We start from the raw sequence: 26,248 nt of genomic DNA, 5'->3' as shown, positions 1-26,248 counted from the left end.
AATTGTTAAGAAAGAATGAGAAGTTTGTGTGGAGTGATTCGTGTGATCGAGAGTTTGCAGATATAAAACAAGAAATTGGCAATGCTATTCCTCTCAAACCATTCAACACAAAGGATACTAGCATAATAATTACTAATGCTAGTCAATACGGATTATGTGCCGTGTTACTGCAGAAAAGAAATGTAAGACAGGAGGTAGTATAACTTGCCAGTCGTTGTCTTAAAGGTGCTGAGTCATCATACTCTGTGGTGGCGCGTGAAGCATTGGCATGTTGGTGGGGAGTAAATCCCAATTTGATCTGCAAAAATAAACCTTTTCCGAGGCTTAAATGTTCCTTTTAACACATTTGGGCCCACTTTATTAAGGGCCTCAGTGCTTGTGGCTTGTAACTGCAGTATGGAGGTCCTGCCATGAGTGTGCCCCCGCATCACAAGTGCTGGACCTCCACCACAAGCGCGGAAACCCTTTGTGAACTGGGGCCACATAATTCAGCTCTAAGGTTTTACATGTGCTGGAAGTGAAAAACTCCTAAATAATGTTTTCACTAATGCAAAGTATACTTCTCCCACTGGATAAAATTGGGATACTTTATTAGATTCAAGTCAAGTCAAATTTTACTTTATTCGATTTAGCATAGTAAATCATAAAATCATAATAACAAAACAATTTTATTAAAAACCAGCAAATTTTGTCTGGAAGAATGGAACACCCTGCTAAGTACCAATATACATAAAAACAAACAGTATGATTATCTAAAAATTGAAGGTACAGTAAAGCAGGCTTGATTAAAATTCAGTAGCAACAAGAAGGGACGGATATACTTGTAACATAAATGTTCAAATTGCTGGTTCCGATGAATTGTGCCAACCAAACGTTAACTGAGGGAGCAGGTTTAAACGAAAATAAGTTAAAAGTTGTATATGCAAAACAGGCATGTCCAGTGTCAAATACAATTCTGTTTTGCTTAGGGTTTTAACCATAGCATAATATCTGCCAGACTTTTTAGACAAAGAATGAACAACCCTTTTCTCATTCACAGAAGTCCGAAATGCATCCTCAATCCACAAGACATCTGCTTTAGAAATTAATTCTGGGCTCAGAAACAGTTCGGATCTGCCAAGATCTCCCAAAAGGCCTTTGATATATTACAACAAAGGTATATGATAGCAAAAGTTAAGCCCCAGACAGTCTTTCAGAATCTCTCAATTAAAAACGAAGTCATTTTTTAGACAAAGAGGGAACCACAATAGTACGGGGCAGATATGAATACAATCAGAGATAACCCCTGCGCCCAGCTCTTTGTGCTCAATCTCTGCAGGAACCCTCTTGGTAAGCCTCAAGACTCTCCTTAAAAATAAATTTTCGGCTACTTGGATGGCAAGACCTATAGCCCCAGAACTCACAGCCAAATGATACAGTCGAGACACATTTGGCGTTATAAAGATCTACTATAGATTTAACATTGGGACGGCCAAGCCGCCTCCAGAAGGCGTCAATACTATGGGTTACCCTATTAGAAGATTGCACATGAGCGCTAAACAGAGGTTCTCAAATCAGTTTGCGATCTAACCTTATGTCAAAGTAGCAGAATTTAGCAGTATCACTACTAGGCTGCCAATTAATTAAAAGGGGGTCTGGTTTTCACATTTTCTGTCCCAAGCACTATTGTATATGTCTTTTTCAAATTAGTTTTCAGTCCCAAATTAGCCGTAAAGTCCATAAAAGAATCTATCAAAAGCTGCAAATCATTGGCTGTATGTGCTATGAGAAATGTATCGTTGGTGTACAGTAAGGAGGTACCAACCTTTTCCCAACCCTTGGAACGTCCTTACAATGGATTATTAAAAACTGCTCCAACTGGTTAAGATATGAAATTAAAAGTGATGGGGCTAAAATACAGCCCTGGCGGACACCTCTTGAAGTACCAGGTTTTTAAGAACCCAGCGGTGCCAGGGAGAACACCCGAAGACTTCGAGTCCTTCCTGTTTCAGACTACAGAAACACAGAGTCTTCCTGGTGAAGTCAAAGATCGTATTTATTGGCTGCAGCCAGTAACAGGTATCCTAGAAGTACAACAGCATGTATGTTCTCAGGAGACTGCTCAATCTTACAAAACCAGCCTTCCTCTTTTATACAAAATAATATGCTTCAGGCAAACATTCCTTATTTTACTGTTGACCATTCACATATTTTCACTATAAAGAAAAAGCAGAGTCATGATGACAAGCCCATATTTCAGTTTGTCCAGCCCATGATCAATTGCCCAGCAAGGTCCAGTATTCTCATCAGATATCGACTAAACCCCAATAAAAACGGGCACCTCATCCTCGTAAAGCATACAATCTTTTCAACAGATCCAATCCTAGCAAGTTCTCACCACAACCTGTTGTAAGGATGAGGGGTGCTTCAAATTCACAAGGTCCAACAGAAAGAGACATAGGACAAGAAATCGGGTTCCTAACCGGGGCGCCAGAAAAACCTACTGAAACATTCATTTCGCCAGACAAAGGTGCGCCAGGGAGTTTTGAGTGCATAATAGAACTCTTTGTAGCACCAGTATCCAACAGAAAAGGTTCCGACACACCTGATGTAATAACCTCAACATAGGGTCCACTCTGATCTACTGGAACTGAAACAACTCCCTCTCTTTGTCCATGGCTGTCCTAGCAATCATTACCTTCCATGTTCTCCTCTTCTGCATAGTAGTCATCAGCGTAGTACTGAGCTGTCCTACCAGATGTGTTATTCTGCTGATCAAAACTATTCATAGAATTTGGAGGCGGGAAGGAACGTGCGTTTTGCGGGAACGCACCACGTCCCCTCCCTCTAGGAGCCTGTTGAACACCTCGACCTCTTGCGCCAGAAGCACCATTCGTACGCTGTAGCAAAACCGGACAAGTACTCCTAAAATGACCCTCTTCTTTGCAATACGCACACTGATTGGGTCCATACGGTAAACGCTGTTGAGAAAACTCGTTTCTTTGCGAGTTCCTCGAATATTGCTGAGGTTGCTGATAATCGCGCTGACTATTAGTAAGGGGTGGATAAGCTTGCTGCAGAAGAACTTTAGTCTTCAATTCCTTAGTCTTCTTATCCGCTTTCTCTAACTCATCTTTGCGCCTATTCTCATAGTACTGGGCCGTAGCTAAAATTTGTGCTGACGTGGAAACAGCCCAAGCACTCTCAGAATCCTTCAACTTATTGCACAACTCAGGAAGTAGATTATGCACAAATTTGTCGACAAACAATCTCTGGCCACCTTCGGTAGCCATATCCTGACCACTATGATCTACAAAAGTTTCTTCAAACCGCGTGAAAAAGTCAGACACAGTCTCATCTTTCTTCTGCTTACATGCAGACAATTTGTCCCAATTGACACGCAATTCGGGCATTAAAGTTTTCATATAAGTAATAATTCTACCAGGGAGTTCAGCAATCAAATCATCGGGCTTAGCACTGCCTACTTGCCCATTGTCGGCATCTCTAAGATTAACCCATGTTTCACCCAACTCCTGTGCATGATCTGCGTGACGAATCTTACTCCAAATAGGTTGTGGAACGACATTGCCAAACAACATTTTGATGTCCGCCAAATTCATAATACACGGACTCAAAGCCTGAGTCAACTCTTTATAGTACCCTGCTGGATTTTTGCGTGGGTCAGGCAAAGACTGTTTAATAGCTAAGACTTCAGCACGTTTCCAGGGAACATGCACCCAGACGCGCTGAAAATGAGCCGGTACAGCTGGCGGAACATTACCTGCACCAGCAGCCACAGCTTCTTTCCACACCGGAGGAACCTCTCTCATTGGATATTGTTGCGCCTTCTTCTTAACTGAAGAATCAGACTCAAACAAACGCTCAGAAGGAGTGTCACTACGAAACGACAAAATAGTCGCAACTGCTCTCCCGACAGCGCGAGGACCCACAACTGTCCCTTTCGCAAACTCAGAACATATACGGTACAACTCATCAGGAGCTTTACCTACTTCTTCAACCCATTGTTCATCGAGGAACCCACACATCGTCTCAAAAACGTACCATTGCTTTGGTTCTTCCCATTGAAGGAAAACATCCATAACACCCTACAGGTCATACTGAGAGGCATACGTAACCCACTTATGCGCCAAATGATCCAAAATCGTTCGCTCATCATTACCAGGCAACTGACTACGTGATTGTCTATGCTCACTAACTGGAGACATACTCAAATGTCCCCATAAAGGAGAAAGGAGACCGGAAACTGCAGCAGTCATTCTCTGTCTAGCAGAAGGAGAAGGTGAAAGAATAAGAGAAGACGGAACAATAGTAGAAGAATCCAAGGTCGAAACAGGAGGAGTAGTAGAAATGGGCGTAGGAGTAGCAGATAAAGGAGAAGGCAAAAGTGGTGGCCCTTGAGAAGGCTGCGCCAACGGGACAGTAGCCAACGGAAGAGGCGCTGGCTGTGGAGGAATTACAGGTGGCACAATAACCGGAAGTTGCACAGCCACAACTGGTGGTGGTGGTGCCGTAGCATTTTGTGCGTAAGGGGGTGGTGAACTTAAGAGGTGTGACATTAAAGGATCTTTCTCGAGATCTTCCTTTGCTTCCTGTTCTTTACGCGGCAAAACTGGGTAACACTTATCTACCGCTAATTTCCTAATTCTATGCATTTGTTCGCTGTCTTGCTATTCTTCATTATCCCTAAACGCAACAGCAGCTTGTACCATTGACATACCTCGTTCTCGTTTATTTTTCTTCGCTAACTTCATTTCTTTCTGTTTGGCTTCTTTGCGCCATATGCGAAAAGAGTCAAACATCGCCGGCCGGGCTTTCTTCTTAGAAAGTTTAACCTCAAGATTATCCAACACCTCTGTGTCGAAACTACCATATTGGGGCCATTTTAAAACACCATCTTTCCTGGTGTATCGGATCCATATTCCATTACATGCAATGGGGCCCACGCCGTGTTTCACATAAAGCTCGTAGGTTGGAGTTCCAATCGGGGGAACCGGACACGAGTCCTCCAATCAGGAATCCCTATTACAACCACGACAAAACAAATTTCCAAGTCTGCTAAGACCAGGCATCTTCGCTCTCTAGTCTAGCTTCAAACTTTAAAGGATTATCTAATACGATAGTCTTGTGAATACACGAGTCCTTTGGAATTGGCACTTGCAAGTTCAAAACAAAGCGATCCTCGAAGGCATACCAAACAAAACTAAGGACTGGGAGACGCTCCACTTATACTTAACTGAGGTATCGATGACGTCACCAGAAGACTCGTCTAACGTTTCACTCTACCAAACATCAAGGGTCCAAAACAGGGCAATAGTCAGGGCAGCAGTCCTTCGTAGCCGTCGGGAAGCGGGGAACCTCGCAGCAAAGACTTTTGGACCACGTCGACATACAGGGGTCGATGAAGTGGTTGGCCTTCCTCCAGAATTTTCACACGAAGCTCCTCACGAGCCTCTGGCTTGGACTGGTACCGCTGATACCGCCCCACGTTGGCGCCAACTGAAGTACCGGGTTTTTAAGAACCCAGCGGTGCCAGGGAGAACACCCGAAGACTTCAAGTCCTTCCTGTTTCAGACTACAGAAACACAGAGTCTTCCTGGTGAAGTCAAAGATCGTATTTATTGGCTGCAGCCAGTAACAGGTATCCTAGAAGTACAACAGCATGTATGTTCTCAGGAGACTGCTGAATCTTACAAAACCAGCCTTCTTCTTTTATACAAAATAATATGCTTCAGGCAAACATTCCTTATTGTACGGTTGACCATTCACATATTTTCACTATAAAGAAAAAGCAGAGTCATGATGACAAGCCCATATTTCAGTTTGTCCAGCCCATGATCAATTGCCCGGCAAGGTCCAGTATTCTCATCAGATATCGACGAAACCCCAATAAAAACGGCACCTCCTCCTCGTAAAGCAAGTCATAAAGCAAGAAACAGAGACAGGTGTGTGTAAGATTAGGCATGGTTTGTGTGCGATGAAAGGTTTATGATATGTTGTGCCTTGATACTCATCTCGCTCGGCCACTGGGAAACTGAACTGGCCGGACAGGTTTGGCTTCGGGCAGTGGAGTCAGCTTGCCAGGTCACAGAGGAGTCAGCAAAGGTGTACGTGTCCTTCGGACTCGGTTTTGGCTTTAGTCACTTGGCTATGTGAGGGCAATCACAAAATGGCTGCTGTTCACAAAATGGAACCCGAAGGTTCCGGGTGGAAATGCTGATTTCAAGGTGATTTTGCCACTCGATCATGACGAAAATGCTTGTGCATACCGCACTCGCCATTTGCGGTTCACCGATACCAAAATCGTCATGAATCGACGACGTTTATGACACGGGTCCAGAATTTTCTGTACCACACTCTCCCCAGCAGAAAGTGCCTAGTGCATTCGCCATTGGGGCCAAACCTCATGAGGCTTCCAGCCCGGCATGCAACTCGAACAGAAACGTTACAAGGGTATTATCTACCCCTAAGTCCCTCAGCACAGCCCATACCTTAGATCTATTTATTGTGTCAATGGCTGTGCTGAGGCACATGAAGGCCAGGTGAATCAACTCTTTCCTCACTAGTGTGTACTTAGCAATCGAAAGGTAAGGTTTAAGGCTCTGATCAATTGTCCCACTGCCCGGCCTAAAGACATTTTGAATGTCAGATAAAATGTTTCTATTTTCTACCCAGTCCATCAGTTGGTTCAGCAGCACCCTACCAATAACCTTCACTTAAAGATCAATTAGAGAAATGGCCCAGTAACAGACTGGATCAGCACAGTTTCCGTTTTTGAAAACCAGTACGATTATCGATTTTTGCCAAGAACAGGGGATATGCCCAAATGCTACTACATTTAAATGTTGTGTGACTAGAGGAGCCCATAGATCCACACAGGGCTTAAAATGGTCACTGGGTACTCCATCCAGGCCAGGAGCTTTATTGGACGACAGAGCCGTTATGGCTTCTGCAACTTCATCAACGTCAGACAGTACCTCACCTCCACTGGAAAAGGAAGGTTTAGTGATAGAGAGGGGATGGCCTGCTGTAGAGTAAATATCTTCAAAGTGGGTGACCCAATACATTGAGGGAATAGTATGAACCACATCTGGTGCCACTACCTCATTTAGAAGGAGCTGGTTCACTATTTTCCAGAAATCAGGGCTAACTCACAGGCAGTCAATTGCTGATCCCATGCCTCCTGTTTACATGCCTTTTTCCGCCTCCCAAAAGCCTCCTAATAATAGCTTCTTGCCGACACTACATCGCCCTTATCTCTTGGTTTATGATGAAGGGCCTGCTTCAGGTCTTAGTGGGCATTTGAACAATCTTCATCAAATGAATTAGGGGCCTGATCTCTCAGTCCTTCTTATTTTCCTCATAAGGGCCACCGGACTTCTTTACAGATATTGGAGAAGGAAGCAAGAATGTCTAGGTCAAGGGAGTCAATAACAGAATGGAGACCTCTTACTTTAAACACCTGTAGGGCCCACCTTTGTTTCAGCACCACCAGCTTTTTCATGGAGGAAAGACCTCCATGAAACTGCTGGCAGTCCTGAAACTTTTAATATGCATGGCAGTGCAGCAGCTGCATCACCTACATCTTACAATGGCCCTAACCACCGCACCAACGCCAGGGAACTGCTGTTACCAGGCAGAGCCTGCAGTCCAATTACAGTCCGACACCCAAGTTGTAACAGGGCGGCCAGAGCGGCGGTGGCTGGACCACCACCCCTGCGCCACCACAGATCTTGCAGTGCTTGAATGTCTTGCTTCTTCTTACCAGGAGCACAAATAAAACAGGGGTGTATGTTAAAATCCCCTACCAACAGAATCTAAGAGGGGGAGGAGAACAAAATAAAAAAGTAATCCAAAAATATTTTTAGATCGGTCTCCAGTAGATCACCTGAAGAGGGAGAATTATAAATGTTAATTATTAAGACACTAGTGTTGAGAGAAAATGTTAGGAAAACAGCCAGGATGTTTGCAGAGTGAGAGGGAACTAACAAATAAGTTACTTACCTTTGGTGACGTCTTATCTCTTAGAGACAAGATCTAGTCGTAGATTCCTTAACTTAGAATGATCCCCAGGTGCCGGGCTGCATCCAGAAACGTTTCTACAGCAGTACCTCTGCGCGTTGGCATGTGTCATCGGTAGAGTCCATATAAGCCCTCCCCTGATGCTCTGACGTCAGTTTCTTCCGAAACTACTTTCCGTGCTAGAACACGGAGCCACGTATAGAAACTGCAACAGAAACAGTGTGCCCAAAAAGAATATTCTATTTGAAAGTCAATCATATTTGTTTTAGCATTATATATATATATATATATATATATATATATATATATATATATATATATATATATATATATATATATATATATATATATACATATATATATATATGCAGCCGCCTCTTCCAACAGCGGTTCGTGAAAGGTGGCGAACCTTATTAATCAAGTTTAGAATACCTTCGTTTTCGGCGGCAGTAAATCACGAACACTTGTCAATTCCAGGAAGCCTTTTTTTTTTATTTAAGCAGATTTAAAAGGCAATCTTCACTCTACGCGTTTCAGGAAAGTTTTCCCTTGCTCACGAGTGACTGTGAAGCTTTGTGATACGTTTAAATAAACATGTGACAGTTTCCAAAAAAATAATAGTGAAAACAGACTTTCGCTGTTTGTGTAACTCATAAATGTGCTCACATGATGCTCTGCGTTTGTTAACTCCAAATATACATATGCTAATCACTTGTGCGCAAATGTGTAAACAACATAGAGAACAGACTATCGAAAATCGGTAATGCAGTAACGTATAAACAAAGTTAAAATATTTCCACAAATGGTAAAATATGCCAAGACTGACCAATTGAATTACCTAAAATCACATTATTGAGTTGGCTTTTGCGATGTTCAATTAAGTTGCTGTCTAATACAATGTGTATTCCTTACAAACAACAGTAACCACTCCAACAGTCCATGACGTACTGGCTTTAGTGCAATACTGTCAGCTAATGCTGCCAAAATTACATTCTAATCAGCTATTTCAGCAGGCCACTGGCGGATGGATGGTATTCAAACTCTCTGACAGGGTATTATATTGTCAGCCCCTCTAGAACTCAGATATTTCACTTCGTGGGACGTAAATAAGGTTCCACAGCTTCTTAAACCTTGGCATTCTAATAAATACCTGTCAAGGAAACAACTATCGGCAAAGTTAGCCATCTTGGTGTGTTTAATTTCATGCCGAAAAGTCTCTGATATTCTAGCACTTTTCATATTACTCGACAAGCAGAGAGTAATTTAAAGATTGTGTCATAGCTAGAATTTCCCAACGTACCTAAGTTATGGGTTGTTAAAACAACAAAGGTGAATGAAGCTGTGACAGAAGACCAACGTCCTCATGGAAAAAGGCAACTGTTGATTGCTGTCACTATACCTCAGAAGGCGGTTTCTTCCCCTGCGATTGTCAGATGAGCAATGCAAGAGCCAGGTACTGATATCTCCCAATTTAAGGCTCACTCGGAAACAGGAGCCATGGCGTCTAAATCTTTTTCTTTGGGAGATAGACTGGAGGATATCCTCAATTTAGCAGACTGGTCATCAGACGCCATGTTTAAAAGGTTTTACTTTAAAACATTCTCAAATCTGGCAACTCTAGTGGTGGAAAAGCTTTAAAACTAGCCTAATTCTCGCCTTTGGGTCCTAAGGTAGAATGAAACATTTCCTAGCTATGCTAACGTAAAGTTTTGATTCTATTAAGGACACAGAGGCGAGGATTTGCCCACCCAGTGTTTCTAACATGGTTAATAGACCCACCCGGCAGAATATGCGAATTTCAGTATGCTTGGGTCCTGACACGATATGTAGGATTACTGACAGAATATCAACAAAAGGAATATCGAGGTACACAAATAACGTGTACAGAATATCGATGTCAAAAATATCGACATCCTATCTCTACAAAGGTAAGGACAAAAATTTTGAAAACAAATATTGTTGTTCAAAATATCGATTTTTTTAATGTCTTAAAAATAATATAAAATAAATTAAATAATAAATATAATTAACAATATAGTTAGAATTATAAAATATTTAAAAATATTTTTTAATAATGTTGTAAAAAACAATTAAGCATACATATATACAAATTATTATGTAAATATTTACTTAATAAAAATGTTAGAAACAATAAAAATTATAAATACATATACAAATATATAAGTATACTTACACCTGTAACATAAGTATAACAATAATGTATATATATATAATATATATATATATGAAATTAAAATATTAAAATAATTATTTTATTCTAAAACAACTTTTTACACTACCTTAACTAAAGCAGTAGGGAAAATGTTGGATAGCGTAGAGCAGTGTTCTTCAATCTGTGGGGCGCGCGACACCTTCCCAGGGGGGGCGCGCACTCCACTTCAATTTGACCTTTGTGCCCTGCAGTCGTCTGTCTGTCCGTGTAAGTCTTCTTGAAGCACTCCGGACTCCGGTATGTGGAAGGGGGAGGGAGGGGAGATCGATAGCGCAGGAGGTGCCCGTTCTTTTGTTATGTTAACTCTCCCAGGAGGGGGTTAATCACAGAGCTGACAGCTTCAGCTGCAGTGGGACACACTTTTGGTTTTTAGCAGAGGAGACCCCTCGCCTCCCACTGCACCTGAAGCTGTCAGCTCTGTGAATAACCTCCTCTTGGGAGAGTTAGCTCTTCCCAGAACGGAGACAAAGTTTCCAGGGACATAATGCTCCATTTACTTTCTCTTGTATTTGTTTGCTCATGATTGTCACTTTTGCCTCATGTAATGTAACGTTTACTTTTGTAATTTGTTCACTTGTAATGTTCTCTCATGTATCAGTTCTGTTCCTATTGTGAAGCGCTCTGACCCCTTCGGGTAAAGTCTGCGCTATATAAAAACGCATAAATAAAGGGGTTGGGTGGGGGGGGACTGAAAGTGCCAGCTCTATTCTACAGTCTTGCCTCATGACCTTGAATCATTTTAAAACACAATGTTGTAAATATCGTTTTTCGACCATTCATTTTTAATGTGTAAAAGTCTATTACATACATTTTACAGACAAAATGTGTTTATGCGTCATGCGACTTCCATATAAAAAGTTTATTTTAGATCAATACATGACCTCACATATGAGAAATAGAAGGTGGTGACAGATTATTTACAGTAATATTAGTGAACTGCTGTTGTGTCACATACTGAAAACACACATCACTATCCCTGAATATCCGATGTACACACATTTAGTATTTGACCAAAGAAGGCATGAAAGAGCAGAGAATTGATCATAAAATCAAAGCTGGTCCGAGCAGGGGCCCCAAAAATACATTTGGCCCACAGGCCGCAAAATCCTTAAAATGTCCCTGAAAGTTTATTTTAAAATTACACAGGAGGCTTATAAATAAGAATTATGTATTCATTTGAGCTGTGTAATAAGCCTCTGTCATTTCACCACACCCACCTACTCACAAACCTGCAGTTTACTAAGCATTCTTATTGTATTGAATGTTATTAGCTGAATATGCCCGGAATGTGCGCGTGGCGGTCGAGTCCAGACATTTCTGTCAGGTGGTGGGGGGCCCAACATCTAAAAAAAATCAGCTGGGGGGGCTCAACCTACAAAAGTTTGAAGACCTCTGGCGTAGAGGATAAAATTACTATTCCGACTCCATGGAATGTAAAAGTAGGGAAAGTGTTGGATAGCGGAGGGGATCAAATTACTATTCCCACTCAAAGGAGTGCAACAGTGGGGAAAGTGTTGGATAGCGTAGGGCAGTGGTTCCCAAACTTTTGACTCCTGAGGACCCCCACTGAATCACTACTGGAATCCGGGGACCCCCAAGCAATTTGGACAATTTAAATTTCTTTTTAAAAACGCCTTTTGAAGCAGAGGCAATTTCAAGAGGGAGACAGCCTGAATTGGGTCTATTGGCATGGACATGTATGCATACAGCAGTGTATTATTTAGTGGTACCCAAGGGCTGTGGAAAGTGAGCAATCAGTCAGCAGCACGAAAATCCTACTGCTGATCCTGGCTGCCTCTATTTTTACCTGCCTGCCAAGTAAAGGTAACCTATACACATGTGCCTTTCAACGTTTTATTGCTTTTATTGTATTGCCTGTATTTTTGTTGTTGTGTCTGTGACTGCTGTTGTCGGTCTTCCCCCGCTGCCTGTACGTGGTCCGTGCCCCTTTTTCTTCCCTCTGTTCCCCGTGCACTCTCTGCCCGGATTTCCCTTCTGTTCCCCTCGCTGCCACCGTGCCTCTCTGCCTGTTCTGCCTTCTGTTCTTAGCTGCCCCTATATTTCTGTATTCTGTATTTTTCCTCTGTGCCATTCGTTTTTTGTGCCTTTCTGCCCTCTGTTCCACTCGTTTTCCCTCCCTTCTGCCCTCTATTCCACTTGTTTCTTTGTGCCCTTCTGCCCTCTGTTCCACTCGTTTTTTGTGCCTTTCTGCCCTCTGTCCCACTCGTTTTTCCCTCGTTTTTTGTACCTATCTGCCCTCTGTTCCACTCGTTTTCCCTTGTTTTTTGTGCTCTTCTGCCCTCTGTTCCACTCGTTTTTTGTTCTTTTTTGCCCTCTGTTCCACTCGTTTTCCCTTGTTTTTTGTGGCTTTCTGCCCTCTGTTCCACTCGTTTTTTGTTCTTTTTTGCCCTCTGTTCCACTCGTTTTTCCCTCATTTTTTGTGTCCTTCTGCCCTCTGTTCCACTCATTTTTTGTGCCTTTCTGCCCTCTGTCCCACAGTTTTTTGTGCCTTTCTGACCTCTGTTCAACTTATTTTCCCCTCGTTTTTTGTGCCCTTCTGCCCTCTGTTCCACTCATTTTTTTGTTCCCTTCTGCCCGCTCTGCCACTCGTTTTTTGTGCCTTTCTGCCCTCTGTTCCACTCGTTTTACCCTCGTTTTGTGTGCCCTTCTTCCCTCCATTCCACTCGTTTTTGTGCCTTTCTGCCCTCTGTTCCTCTTCGTTTTCCCATCGTTTTCTGTGCCCTTCTGCCCTCTGTTCCACTCGTTTTTGTGCCTTTCTGCCCTCTGTTAAACTCGTTTTCCCCTTGTTTTTGTGCCCTTGTGCCCTCTATTCCACTCGTTTTTGTGCCTTTTTGCCCTCTGTTCCACTCGTTTTTGTGCCCTTCTGCCCTCTATTCCACTCGTTTTTGTGCCTTTTTGCCCTCTGTTCCACTCGTTTTTTCCTTGTTTTTGTGCCCCTTTTGCCTTCTGTTCCGCTCGTTTCCCCAGCCGCTGTGCCCCCTACGGCCCCGCCCCCCTGACTGCCCATTGCCCATTCACTGCCGCCACCTCCCGATTGCATTGGTGTGGTCTCGCCACCCCTGCGCCAACATTTACAGCTCTTGTGTGCTGTGAGGCACTCGAGTCCTGCGGACCCCTTGGGAATGTCTCACGGACCCCTGGGGGTCCGCGGACCACAGTTTGGGAAACTCCAGGAAGTGCAACAGTAGGGAAAATGTTGGATAGCAGAGGGGAATAATCTACTATTCCCACTCCAACTAGTGCAACAGTAGGGAAAGTGTTGGATAGTGGAGGGTAAAAATTTACTATTCCCACACCAGCAAGTGCAACAGTAGGGAAAGTGTTGGACATTGTAGGGTATAAAATTACTATTCCCACTCCAACGAGTGCAACAGTAGGGAAAATGTTGGATAGCAGAGAGGATAAAAATACTATTTCCACTCCAACAAATGCATCAATAGTGCAGTGCAGTGGAATAATTTACTATTCCCACTCTAGCAAAATAATAAACATTGATTAACAAATATTTAAATAATTTACCTCCCACAAAATCCCCCTTTAAATGACACCACCAATATTGTAAAAGATTACACAATTAACATAATTGCCTAACAATAAATTAATTAAATAATAACAATGAACAATCAAATAAAAAACAATTAGTAATAAATTAATTCACACTATTAAGACTGCAAAATAGCAATAACGAAATATTGTATAAAAAATATTACAAAAACAATCCATTTTAATTACTTCCCACACTACTCCCCTATAAATACACAATACACTCCCCAAAAAAACACAATTTACATATTTACCAATTAATTATTAATAACCAATTAATAATTAATAATAAATTATTTAACACAATTAACAAAATAAAATATTAAATACACAAATATTAATTATAAAAATTGTAATGAATGAATTGCAATTCAATTACTCCCCACCCTACTCTCTAATAAACCCACAACCCGCTCCTAAAAAAATAAAACCATTAACATATATACCAATTAATAATTAATATCCAATTAATAACTAATTAATAACAAATTAATTAACACGATCAACAATATAAATTATTAAATACAAAAATATGAATTAATTAAAATTATTAATATTAATTTACTTCCCACCCTATTCCCCTATAAACCCACAACCCCCTACAGAACCAAAATGCAATATTTCCGCTACGGAACTAAAATGCGCAAAAAGTAACTATCATAAAATGTATTATTTCTAAAAATTTCAAACATACAATACAAAAATAAGCTATGCTTATACAAAATATTTAAATCCTATACTTTTAACACAAATACTAAAATTCAGACCACTAAAATAAATTTCGATATTATTGACAACAATATTTTTACTAACGATATTACTAACTTCGATATTAAGTAAAACAACATTTCTTACCTGCATGTCGATATTCTGGTCGACGAATTCTTGCAGGTCAATATTGTGCCACATTGATATTTAAACTTCGATATTCTGGTATGTCGATATTTAAACATCGATATTATGTCTGCACACTGATATGTAAAGTATATATTTGATGATTTAGGACGGTTTACAGGGTTGAACATGTTATATTTTCTCTCTGCTAACTGAAAGTGGGTTTCAGAGGATGAGATAACCGACATTTTGAATTACGTTTTCTTCTCAAGAGCAGAACCCAATCAACAGGAATGGATTTCAGAAGAGACAGCTGTGTTCACAGAAAGAAAGAAGGGGACAGAGAGTCTGCAATGATCGTTATAAGGAAGCACAGCTCCTTGATTGGATTAACTGTTTTTCCTTTTTCCCAAGCATAGTTTATGGTTAAAATCTAAAACTGTGAAAGGCTGCTGGTTAATTAATGTAAAGAAAGTAAAGACTAATCTTTGCCTCCATGTCCTTAACAGAATTGAAACTTTCTGTTACGAAAGCTAGGAAAATGTTTATTACTTGCTTACCCTGAGGCTGTGAAAGCAAAACTCTTTCAGGCCCTAACTGAAGAATTTAAGTATTGAAGGACAAGATAAGAAATTTGACACCACTTTGGCAGCTAATCACGTACTCAATTTTGGAGACAGAAAACCATGTATAACATCCACCGTTCCCTGGGAATCTTTTTCCTTCATTTCTGGGGACATTTGTGGTTCTTTTTTTGCCCTGGTCCACAATAGTTGAGATGGTAGCACGGACATGGAAATCAAAGGTAGCAATGATGTGGGGGCGAATCCTCTAAAATACAGCAAAAGTGGATTTGACTAAAGTTTTTCCCTTCTGTAATGAAAACTAGGTTTCCCTGAACTCTACATGATGTGGCAATAGCGAGGGTGGGAATGGGAAATCAGCCAATTTTCCATGAATGTGTCATGTCCACCCTCCTATAAATCACGCCCTGGGAATATTTAAGGAATATCTGAGAAATCTAGTCTAATGTTGCTATTATTTTTGAGAACTCAAGTCATTTATCACTTGGTATGTGTTGAATCATGCGTATATTCAATGACATTCATGACAAATAAATATGTTTTACAGTAAGATGCTGAAACAGGATGTTAATAAGTCACTTAGCAGAACACTATAACATTAAACATAAATATATATGAATATATATATATATATATATATATATTTTTTTTAATTTTCAAAAACCTTTATTGGGAAAAATTGCACAGCACATCCACAGAGTTCCACAGTAGCAAAGGATTCAGCACAAGAACACAATGCAGCACGGCAGAAACAGTCGCAACCTTGTGACGCTTAGAGACGATGTCATGGAAAGTTGTCATAAAACCATCAGAGAGTTGAAAGCCTACGACAGAGAGATGCACCATGAGTGGAGGAGAGAGGCAGTGGGGATGAAGGAGGGCGTGAGCAAAGGGATAACGGCACATGGACTTACACCGGCGGCCGCCGCAGGCGGGGTGCTGGCAGGGAGCGTGGGAGAAGTCGCAGGATGCTGGGAATCATGGCTTGAAAGGGTGGTGACAAGTGGGCCCCATAAATCAAGTGGGCGAGACTTGTCTGGTAAAAGGTCCCAGTACTCAGACAGGAGGGTTTGGCGGCGGGACGCATCCTCGAGCCAAAGGGCTACCTTCCGGGCAGGCCTCCGACCCTAGCACATGGAGTCCCTACGCCGCGCGAGGACCAGCAGCACAGCGGTCAAACAACGGGAGGCATCCGGGCAAAATTTAATGAAGCCTAAGAGGCAGAGCAAGGGGTCAGGTTGAAGCGGTGACGAGGTAATTTCCGAGATAATAGCGCAAACCTCACGCCAATATTCCGAGACCCGGGGCACAGCCAGGCGAGATTAGAGAAATCAGCCACGTGCGCGGAGCAGCGCAAGCATCTGTCATTTGCCACAAGACCTAACCAATGAAGGTGGGCAGGAGTTTGATACAGCCTGTGTTGTATTTGAAGTGCATAAGGCTCAAACGATAGTTGGGGGAAGAGGCGTTTGATCTGAGTGCAACAAAACAGCCAATCAGCTTGAGAAATCTCGATCCCTAGGTCCTCACCCCATGCAACGTGTGCCCAGTCAGTGGAGATGGAAGACGCTGATAGAGTGAAGGCATAGACTTTAGTAACCAATTTCTTGGGAGAAGAGGAGGCATAAAGAAGATCAAGAGTGGCCATCGATGGAGGGGGATGAGGAAAGGAGGAGTGAAGCTTCCTGCAAACAGCCCGGAGTTGGTAGTATAGCATGGGGTCCATGGGGCCAGAATCGGTGGCAAGCGAGAAGAATATGTACCCCGGATACAGATACGATACTGTGGAGAGGCCCAGACGAGCGGCGTGTTTAACCATCCCAGGTGAGTGGAGCGGAGGAATAGCGGGGTGGTGAGCAATATGCATCTTGTTCGCGGAAAGCATATCAGAACCAGAAGTTTTACAAATCCCGTCCCAGGCCCAGCGCAAGGGTTCGACCGTGTCGATTTCCGTGCGTTGGAGTTTCACCGGGGCAAATAGAGCAGTTTTGAGAGGCCACGGGTGGCGAGGGCGGCTTTCACCGCGACATGGGGCTGGAATGGAGTGGGGTAGAACCAGAAGTGGAGAAAACTGGCCTGAGCACTGAGAGCATAGCGCTTGAAGTCCAAGGCGCCCAGCCCACCATGCAACATCGGATGTTATATGTGATCCGGAGTTGCCGTTCGGCCCAAACCAGGGTAATAAGCAGAGAGCGAACCTTTCGAAAAAAATGAGCGGTGAGAGGGATGGGGATGTTAACGTAGAGATATAAGAACTTCGGAAGTACCACCATTTTGGCGATAGCTATGCGCCCGGCCAAAGAGAGTGGCAGCCAGTTTCAAAGAGGGATCTTGGATTCTAACCAGTCCACTGCACGACCAAAGTTAACTCTCCAGAGTTCATCCACGTCCCTGCTTAGCCAGATACCCAAATACCTAGTGGGCTCCGCATCCCACACAAAGGGACAATCAGGTTGTGGCATTCGTGAGGGGAAATAGTACAGATTTATTCCAATTAACCTGAATGCCGGAGTAGCCACCGAACCATATCACCTCGAGGACTAGTGGACTAAGATTCTCCTGGGGATGACGGACATAAAGAGTGATGTTGTCAGCGTACATGAAAACTAGTAGAGCGCGAGCTGCAAATCCAATGCCTAACTGGGTATGATGTTGCCGGAGACGATCTGCGAGAGGTTCCATGGCGACAGGGAACAGCATTGGGGACAGCGGACAGCCCTGTCGAGTACCACGCCCAATAGGAATAGGCTCGGAGATCTGTCCGTTAATGTGGAGACATGCGGTAGGAAGAGTTTACAGAAGTAGCACCTTGCATATAAAGACCTGGCTGAAGCCCAGGCGGGGAAGAAGATAAAACAGGAAGGGCCATTCCAAGGTGTCGAAGGCCTTGGTGGCATCGAGCAGAGCTTCCACTGCCTGAAGCGACGGGTCAATTTGATGAAGAACAGAGAAAATGGTCCGGAGGTTGTGGGAGGTGGCACAGCCAGGAATGAAACTGGACTGGTCTGGGCGAGCAATGAGCGGCATGAGAGGGAGGAGATGGGAAGCAAGCAACTTCGTGAACATTTTGTTGTCTGTGTTGATGAGGGATAGGGGCGGTAGGAATCATGATGCTCGGGTGACTTGTCCGGCGTGCGAATTATGGCTAATAATGCCTCACGCAGCGATGGGGGAGAACTGGCCCGTTTCGAAGGACTTGTTATACATGGCTGCTAAATGAGGGATCAAAAGCGGGGCGAAGGCCTTGTAAAAGGAGGCCGGTTGGCCGTCAGAGCCAGGGGCCTTGTCACCGGGCAAACTGTTAATTGCAGCAAGAATCTCCTCTTTAGAGAAGGGCTCATCCAGGAATTCCTCGATGTGAATTACCAAGCCAGAGGAGTTGGAGAGTGTCGAAATATTGATCAAGAACTTCGCACGGTGGTACCGATCTGGCCGTATATAGTTGTGTGTAAAACGCAGTGAAGCACGCTTTAATTTTATCAGGGGAGGTAGTGCGGGCAGGTCTGCCGACGTGAAGGGCAGTGATATACGATCCTGCTCGAGGCTGGCGAAGGAGATTAGCTAAGGTTTTTCCAGGGCTATCGCCCTTACCGAAGCGGCGCGCCCGCGCCTCTCGACCGAAAAACGCCAGTTGTCTATTCGCCTCGTCAGCAAATTCAGTCAGTTTCCGGCGTACCTGAGCGAGTGTGTCGGTTTTGGGCATGGGAAGCGTCTAGCTTTTTAATCTCCCTTTCAATTCTGTCCAGGGTGCTGCGGATGGAGCGTAGGACACCAGACTGCTTGGAGATACATTCCCTGCGGATGACAGTTTTAAACCCCTCCCAGAGCGTTTGAAGGGGAGTCCACTGAACCCTCGTTGAGCTCAAAATAGTTCACAATTGCAGTTTGTATCTTGTCATAAAAGACAGACTAGCGTAGTGCATTCGGGGGGAAGCCGCCAGGAGAAGGCTTGACAGGGAGAATGTGGAAGACGGAGAGATAAGCGAACGCAAGCGTGGTCAGAGAGAGTGCACGCCATATGATCAACCGAGGTTAGCCAGACCAGAGCGTCCCGAGTAGTGATCCATAAGTCCAGTCTGGACCAGCAGCCATGAAAACCAGTGACACATGCCCTCTCGCGCAGCAGGGTGAGCGTGGCGCCACGCGTCATACAGGGAGTTTTCCAGGAGGCTAGAGCTGAGAAGTGAGGCTGCGAGCGGGTGGTGAAAATGAGAGGCAGACCTGTCTAGGGTGGCGGACAGTGTCACATTAAAATCACCCCCTCCAGAGGAGAGCAGCGGGGCCTAGGAGAAGTGGTGCCACACTTGTGCAAAAAAGTCTGGGTCATCGCAGTTGGGGCCGTACAGCGTAGCTAGCGTCAGCAGCTGGGCCTGCAGGGAGCCGTGAAGGATTACGACCCTCCCGGGTCAGTGAGCACTCAGGAGGTCTGCCATGGGAGCCCTTTGCGAAGCAGTATGGACGCACCCGAGAGTAGTTGGAGTAGAAGGAGGAGTTGATTTCCCCCCAATGTCGAGAAAGGAGTCTAGAGGCTGTGGCCAGTAGAAGATGGGTCTCTTGTAAAAAACAGATGTCTACCTTGTGCCAAGTACAGTGAGCATGAACCAAACGTACCTTGCGATGGTCACTGAGCCCAAGAACATTCCAAGTCCAAAGTGTATTGTCAGTAATGGTGCTGCAACAAAGGAGGGAGTGTCCAGAAAGGGTGAAAAAGAAGGCAGGAGCTGAGTGCAACAATAGTGAGCGGTGCAATGAAAAATGAGGAAGGAGGGCAATGTAATAACCATGGAAGCATATTGACATGGCACAATCAAAGATATATCGAAGTCCCCAGGAGAGGCCAGCAATACAAACAATACAATCCCCTCAGCAAGCATCTGGATAGCATGGGAAAGGAACTTGTTCACGAAAAGGGCTGTATCTAGAGTCTGTGCAAAAGAGAACAACATGGCCTCATAAGGAGGCCGCAGACCCCAAAACCCCAACCCTCGGAGCCCACCCCAAAACAAGAAACCCCAGGAAGTCCCACAACCCTGCACCCACACCAATCCCCAATCAGGCTGAGATACCACCCGTACCCACCCCAGAGACCCACAACTAGGAAGGGAAAAACCTGGGTCCGTGATGGGAATTATCCCGTGGGGGCATGGCGATGCCCAGCATACACCCCTGCCAGAGAGACAGGGTGGCCAAGCTGTAGGTGACAGCAAACACCAGGAATGAACATCGAGGAGTGAGAAACACCACGTCAATGGTAAAGCAGTGAGCAGAAATTACCTAGGAGGCAACGTGAACCCAAAGGTCTCAAAACAAATTACAAGCCTGAATAACACACGGAGTAAAAAACATAATATCTAGGCGTGAGAACAGGTCAGTCATTGTAACCGAGATTATCGTCATCAGCAGCTTGGGAGTTGGTAGGCGAGGAGCGGTGTGACCTGTCAAGTTTTGGGGCAAACGCCAGCACCTCTCTTGGATCCAGAAAAGTAAGAGTCTTGGAGCATTGTTTAAAGTGCAGTTTAGCTGGATACACCAGCGAGTAGGAGATCTCGTGCTTCTGAAGGAGCTGTTTAGCCGGTAAGAAATCACGGCATGCTGCCTGAACCACAATGGTGTAGTGCGGGTAGAATGAGAGGGAGTTACCCTGGTGGCGAATTTCCCCTTTCTCTCTGGCCGCCCGAAGGATCGCATCACGGTCCCCAAAATTCAAGATTTTGGCTACGATGGGGCGGGCCGGCAGGCCAGGGCGAGGACCGAGAGAACAGTGGGCCCGCTCAACAATGAAAATAGATGAAAGAACATCGCCAAAGAGCTCACAAGCCAATTGTCCCTCATAGTTCTCCATGCGAGAGATGTTAGTAGATTTGGGCACTCCTGTGATGCGGAGGTTGCTCCTTCGGGAGCACCCTCCAAATCCTCGTTATTATTTCAGATGACATCTATTATCTTGTCCATCTGCAGCATTTTCTGGCGATCTTGGGTGGCGGCGTCCTCTGCGTCAGACACCCTGGTCTCAACATGAAGAAGACGGGCACCGTGAGAGTCAACCCGAGCCTTCCCCATGTCCAGGCAGGTCGACAGTTGGTCCAGCTGAGGGCTATGCTGGTGACAGTGGATTTGAAGTCCAGCATGATGGCCTTCAGATTGCCCTCACGAGACTGTGCCATTTCAGATGGCTCTCCAAAAAATAGAGAGTTTCCCAGGGACCAGAAAGGACTGGGTATCAAGTATTTATCAAAAGAAAATCCTTTCTGTGTATTAATCTTTCCTTTGGTGACCAAAAGGCCTACACATTCAAATCAATACCAGTTTTATAATTATGGTATTGCAGAGATCTATTAGGTAAATATTCGTACTCCACACTAGAAAATCATTTTTTACTCTCAAAAGTTTATTGTACGAGAACATTTATATTAAAAACCATTGTTTAAAATTGCAGACAATTAGTATTATGAGTAGGGTGCTCTGGTACAATCTTAAATACTATCTAACAATTCCGATTTACGGTGTCTACCTCAGAGTCACTCCACATTAAAAATCATGCATTTTTATGTTCACAAATTAAATACGAAATACATATACAACATATACATTTAAAAGTCCCACTGTCGACGCGTTTCGGTGCGTTGGTTACAATTATGGCACCTTCCTCAGGACGGACGAGTTTAAAACCAAAGATTATTTTGCTTCTTTTTGAAGTATAGGGATTGAGGTCCTTCTATTGATTTTCAGGACATCTGTGTCTCCTTGTTTGGTTGCGGATAGGTTCACTCACTACGAGGTCTTTTTGGGTCATTGACTTTCATAGAGTTCTGATTGACACTTTATTAAATGGTGTCTGTCGAGCAGGTGCGTTATATTGATGTGCACCGTCTGGATTAAGTTGTCCTGTTGTGCCAATAGCTTTTGCATCTAATGCGTACAATCAGGCTGTTCTTTATTTCACCCCTTTCCATGGTATCTTTGTACCGATTAAGGGCTATAATGTCCCTTTTCGCCTGATATGCAGCGTTCTCTCCTTTTCATTGAGCGCTGTAAGGTGCACTGTGGGGTGGGGGGATATTTTCAGTACAGTCCTTTCACAACCTTCAACACCGGACACTCGGCGAACCTGCTCCTGACGGCTTCCTGCTTTCACCGCAACTGACTCAAGGAGCTGTTTAGCCGGTAAGAAATCACGGCATGCTGCCTGAACCACGATGGTGTAGTGCGGGTAGAATGAGAGGGAGTTACCCTGGTGGCGAATTTCCCCTTTCTCTCTGGCCGCCCGAAGGATGGCATCACGGTCCCTAAAATTCAAGATTTTGGCTACGATGGGGCGGGCCGGCAGGCCAGGGCGAGGACCGAGAGAACAGTGGGCCCGCTCAACAATGAAAATAGATGAAAGAACATCGCCAAAGAGCTCACAAGCACCCTCCAAATCCTCGTTATTATTTCAGATGACATCTATTATCTTGTTCATCTGCAGCATTTTCTGGCGATCTTGGGTGGCGCGTCCTCTGCGTCAGACACCCTGGTCTCAACATGAAGAAGACGGGCACCGTGAGAGTCAACCCGAGCCTTCCCTGTGTCCAGGCAGGTCGACAGTTGGTCCAGCTGAGAGCTATGCTGGTGACAGTGGATTTGAAGTCCAGCATGATGGCCTTCAGATTGCCCTCACGAGACTGTGCCATTTCAGATGGAACCAGAGGGTCACCCCGTCCGCGCAAGCGCCCTCCTGGTGCGTCTGGCAGCACTGATTGAAGGTGATATTGGGCTGCTTGGGGTCGGTTCTCCCCATGGCAAGAGGACGCCATCGAGAGGAACAGCCAGGCAGCAGAAGAGAGGCCATAGATATGGACGCGAGGACCAATGTACCCAAAGGGCGGCGGACCAGCAAAGGAGAAAGGGGAGGCTCAGGCCCAGCAAGCGGTTGCAACGACGTGTGGAGGCAGAGTACAGGTGGGCCGGTTGTAGGAGAGGCGTGAAGACTGCAGGCGCCAAGTCCAGCACCAGCTGGCTGCAGGGCCCAGGGCACACACAGCGGCGGAACCTTACCCCAGGGTCAGGTGAGTGGCAATGGCACGGTTCAGAGTATGGCGTCTGCAGGATGGTAAAGGATTTTTGGCTTGGCCGGCAGAGCCCACTGAAGGTGCGGACATTTTGCAGCCGGCTAAGCCACACCCCCTATGAATGCATTTATAGGTATTTTTACAGAACTTCAAAGCTGCTAGTCCGTTTTATAATGTGGTCTTTAAATACTGCATTCATGTTATTATTATCCTTGATTTACTGTAGTTCTTTTATAACATACATATATATTTACCCAAACACCAAATACATTTTGTGGTGATCTGATAAATAGAGCTTACTAGACATTCTTTGTAGTAACACTAGGACAAATGTATAGTTTCTCACCCAATGAGTCAATTATATGTATCTGCAGGTCTGCATCATCCTCTTCCTCCTCAGTCTCCTCTTCTTTCCCCTTAAAGGTATCATAAGATGCATGCTGCACTTTCATGTTTTCATACCTAGAAAAAAGAAAATGGGAATGCTATCAAATTTCCATCTGTTCAGCTAGGGGTAGTTTAGAAATCCTGTATTCTGTCAGATAAATGAGAGGAAGTACAACAAAAAGTAAGTGTACACCATGATGGATACAAAACTTCACATGGTAAAGGATCTGAATGGGACTTCTGTGAAATAAAAAAAGGACTACAAGACCTCTGGCTATAAGGGTCAGAGAAGGAGTGCACCTCGCCAGATAAATACACAGAGGAATTACCTAATAGTAACTGCTATCAAAGATGTGGTGTGCATTTAAAAATAAGAATGGGAGAAAAACCATATACATTGAGGAAAATCAAACGGTCATTTCTAGCATACAACTCCAAATATGTTAATGTTTTAAATATTATTTACTGTCATATAATTAAACTATACTATATGAAAATGCCGCAAAAGTGAAACAGTTAAAAAAAATTTTTTTTCGAAATTAACTAATATTACCTTGTTTTTATATAGCACATTATACTATATTTGTCCAGTTTATAAAGGCTGTAAATAAAGCGCACTGTTAACCACCTGAATGGTATTCACGTTAGCAACATCAGAGGGATGGATGTTGGAGTCTGCCTTGCAGGGATTGCAACTTGTGACCTTCCAATCACTGCATGGTTCAGCGGCAACTGTTAAACTCAGGGAACCATACTGTATCAATGAATATCAAAATATTGCTTTATAAAATAAACTTTGGAAATTAAGATGAAAACAGACACTAAGAAAAGGACATAGATAAAGCAATGAGAACCCAATTGCACCCCTTTGGTGCTCATGACGGAATGGTTCCGTCTTGAGCACCAGTGCTCCTGTGCTCAAGATGGAACCATTCTGTAATGCACAGACGCACTAAATCTCTCTGCTGCAAATAGCAGAGAGATTCCCTTTTTTGGGGGGCCTCTGGAGGTGGGGAAGAGCTTCCCCAACCTCCCAAGCCTTTTTTCTCAATGTAAGAACGATCGCGGGCATGGCGCATTGTCATCATTACATTGAAACTGAAACTAGGTTTCAGTTTAATTTTCAATGTTTTTGTGCTCGTGGGGCTATCTGAGCCCCAGAGCAGTGAAACACACAGGAAAGGTTTCACAGGAAAGAGGAGAGTTTCCCCTTTCCAATGGTGTTATGTTCCATATAGGTACCCTGATATGGGCCCGGGTAATATCATAGGCCTTCACCTACATTACCTCCCCTACACTACACTGTAACAAGCCTTTTAGGATTGAACCTTTACTTAGTTCTAGTACTGGGCGCAGAAGGAGGGTTTTCCCTGAACAATAGTATCCTATAACTTCATCAATAGACTCGCACAGTATGAATGGATATTCATAAGGGTTCTTGTAGGCAAGGCAGGGGCTAGACCAGCTGCATAATATCTACGTACAAGGTTCATCCAATACGTCATCATCAAATCCAACAATGGCTAACACAAGAAACATGGGACAAAGGAACCCTCTATACCTTCTGTATAAATACATCACATCTTGCTAGTGTTAGCCAGAGGGAACATAGACTTCCAGGCTGACACACTGACCAGGGACGTAGAGGCGCCTGCATGCAGATGCTCCAGCTGACAGTGGTTTGACAAATCCCTTGCAGAGTGTCCAATTCGAGACCAGGACGGCGTCCCACACTATCTTGCTTCAGGTAATGGCATTAGACTAAACCTCAATCAATCAATCAGGGAATTGTAAGCGCGCTACTCAAGGCGCTGAGGGAGGGTGGGGTCCGCAGTACTGTTTAGCCGAAGAGCTAGGTCTTGAGGGTCTTCCTGAAGGTGTTCAATGAGGGGCGACTCTGATGTCGGCCGGTAGATCGTTTCAGGTCTTGGCTGCAATGTGAGAGAAGGATCTTACGCCTGCTCTGGCTCTGTGGATGCGCGGGGTTTCAGCCAGTGCGAGGTTGGAAGATCAGAGGTTTCTTTTGGGTACGTAAAAGTTGATTCTGTCGTTGAGGTATTTGGGTCCGTTGTTGTGTTGGCATTTGTATGAATAAGTGAGGATTTTGAAAGTGACTCTTTTCTCCACGGGGAGCCAGTGGAGACTTCATAGGTGTTAGCTGATGTGTTCGTGTCGGGGGATGCCGAGGACGAGTCTGGCGGCGGTGTTCTGTATTGTCTGGAGCTTGCGGAGTAGGTACTTGTTGATGCCGGAGTAGAGTGAGTTTCCATAGTCAAGTCTGCTGGTGATGAGTGCATGGGTGACTGTCTTCCTTGACTCAGGGGAGATCCACTTGTAGGTCTTGCGGAGGGTGTTGTATCAGCTGGAGGTGATGGCGTTGACCACTCAGTTCATGGTGAGTGATGATTTGAGTATGATGGCGAGAGGTTTTGGCGTGGTCTGAGGTGGTAGGTGGGCTTCTGAGGGAGGTCGGCCACCAGGTGCTGTACCATGCAGAAGGGGTGATACCGAGGATGAGGACTTCTGTCTTCTCGGCGTTGAGCTTCAGGCAGCCGTTGGTCATCCAGACTGCGATGTCT

At 44.3% G+C, this 26,248-nt stretch overlaps 1 protein-coding gene across 1 annotated transcript in view; it reads right to left on the bottom strand.

The window, feature by feature from the left end:
* The window catches only part of LOC147717639 (E3 ubiquitin-protein ligase TRIM39-like), a 548,063-nt gene that overhangs the window by 155,784 nt on the left and 366,031 nt on the right, over positions 1 to 26,248 (bottom strand). The window contains exon 6 of the mRNA XM_086924433.1: positions 23,629 to 23,744. Within this exon, the coding sequence (XP_086780559.1) occupies positions 23,629 to 23,744 (116 nt within the window). The remainder of the gene's footprint in view (positions 1 to 23,628; positions 23,745 to 26,248) is intronic.

The sequence above is a fragment of the Lissotriton vulgaris genome, chromosome 5 (assembly GCF_964263255.1).
Source record: "Lissotriton vulgaris chromosome 5, aLisVul1.2, whole genome shotgun sequence".
Taxonomy (NCBI): domain Eukaryota; kingdom Metazoa; phylum Chordata; class Amphibia; order Caudata; family Salamandridae; genus Lissotriton; species Lissotriton vulgaris.
This window is presented reverse-complemented; position numbering and strand designations above follow the sequence as displayed.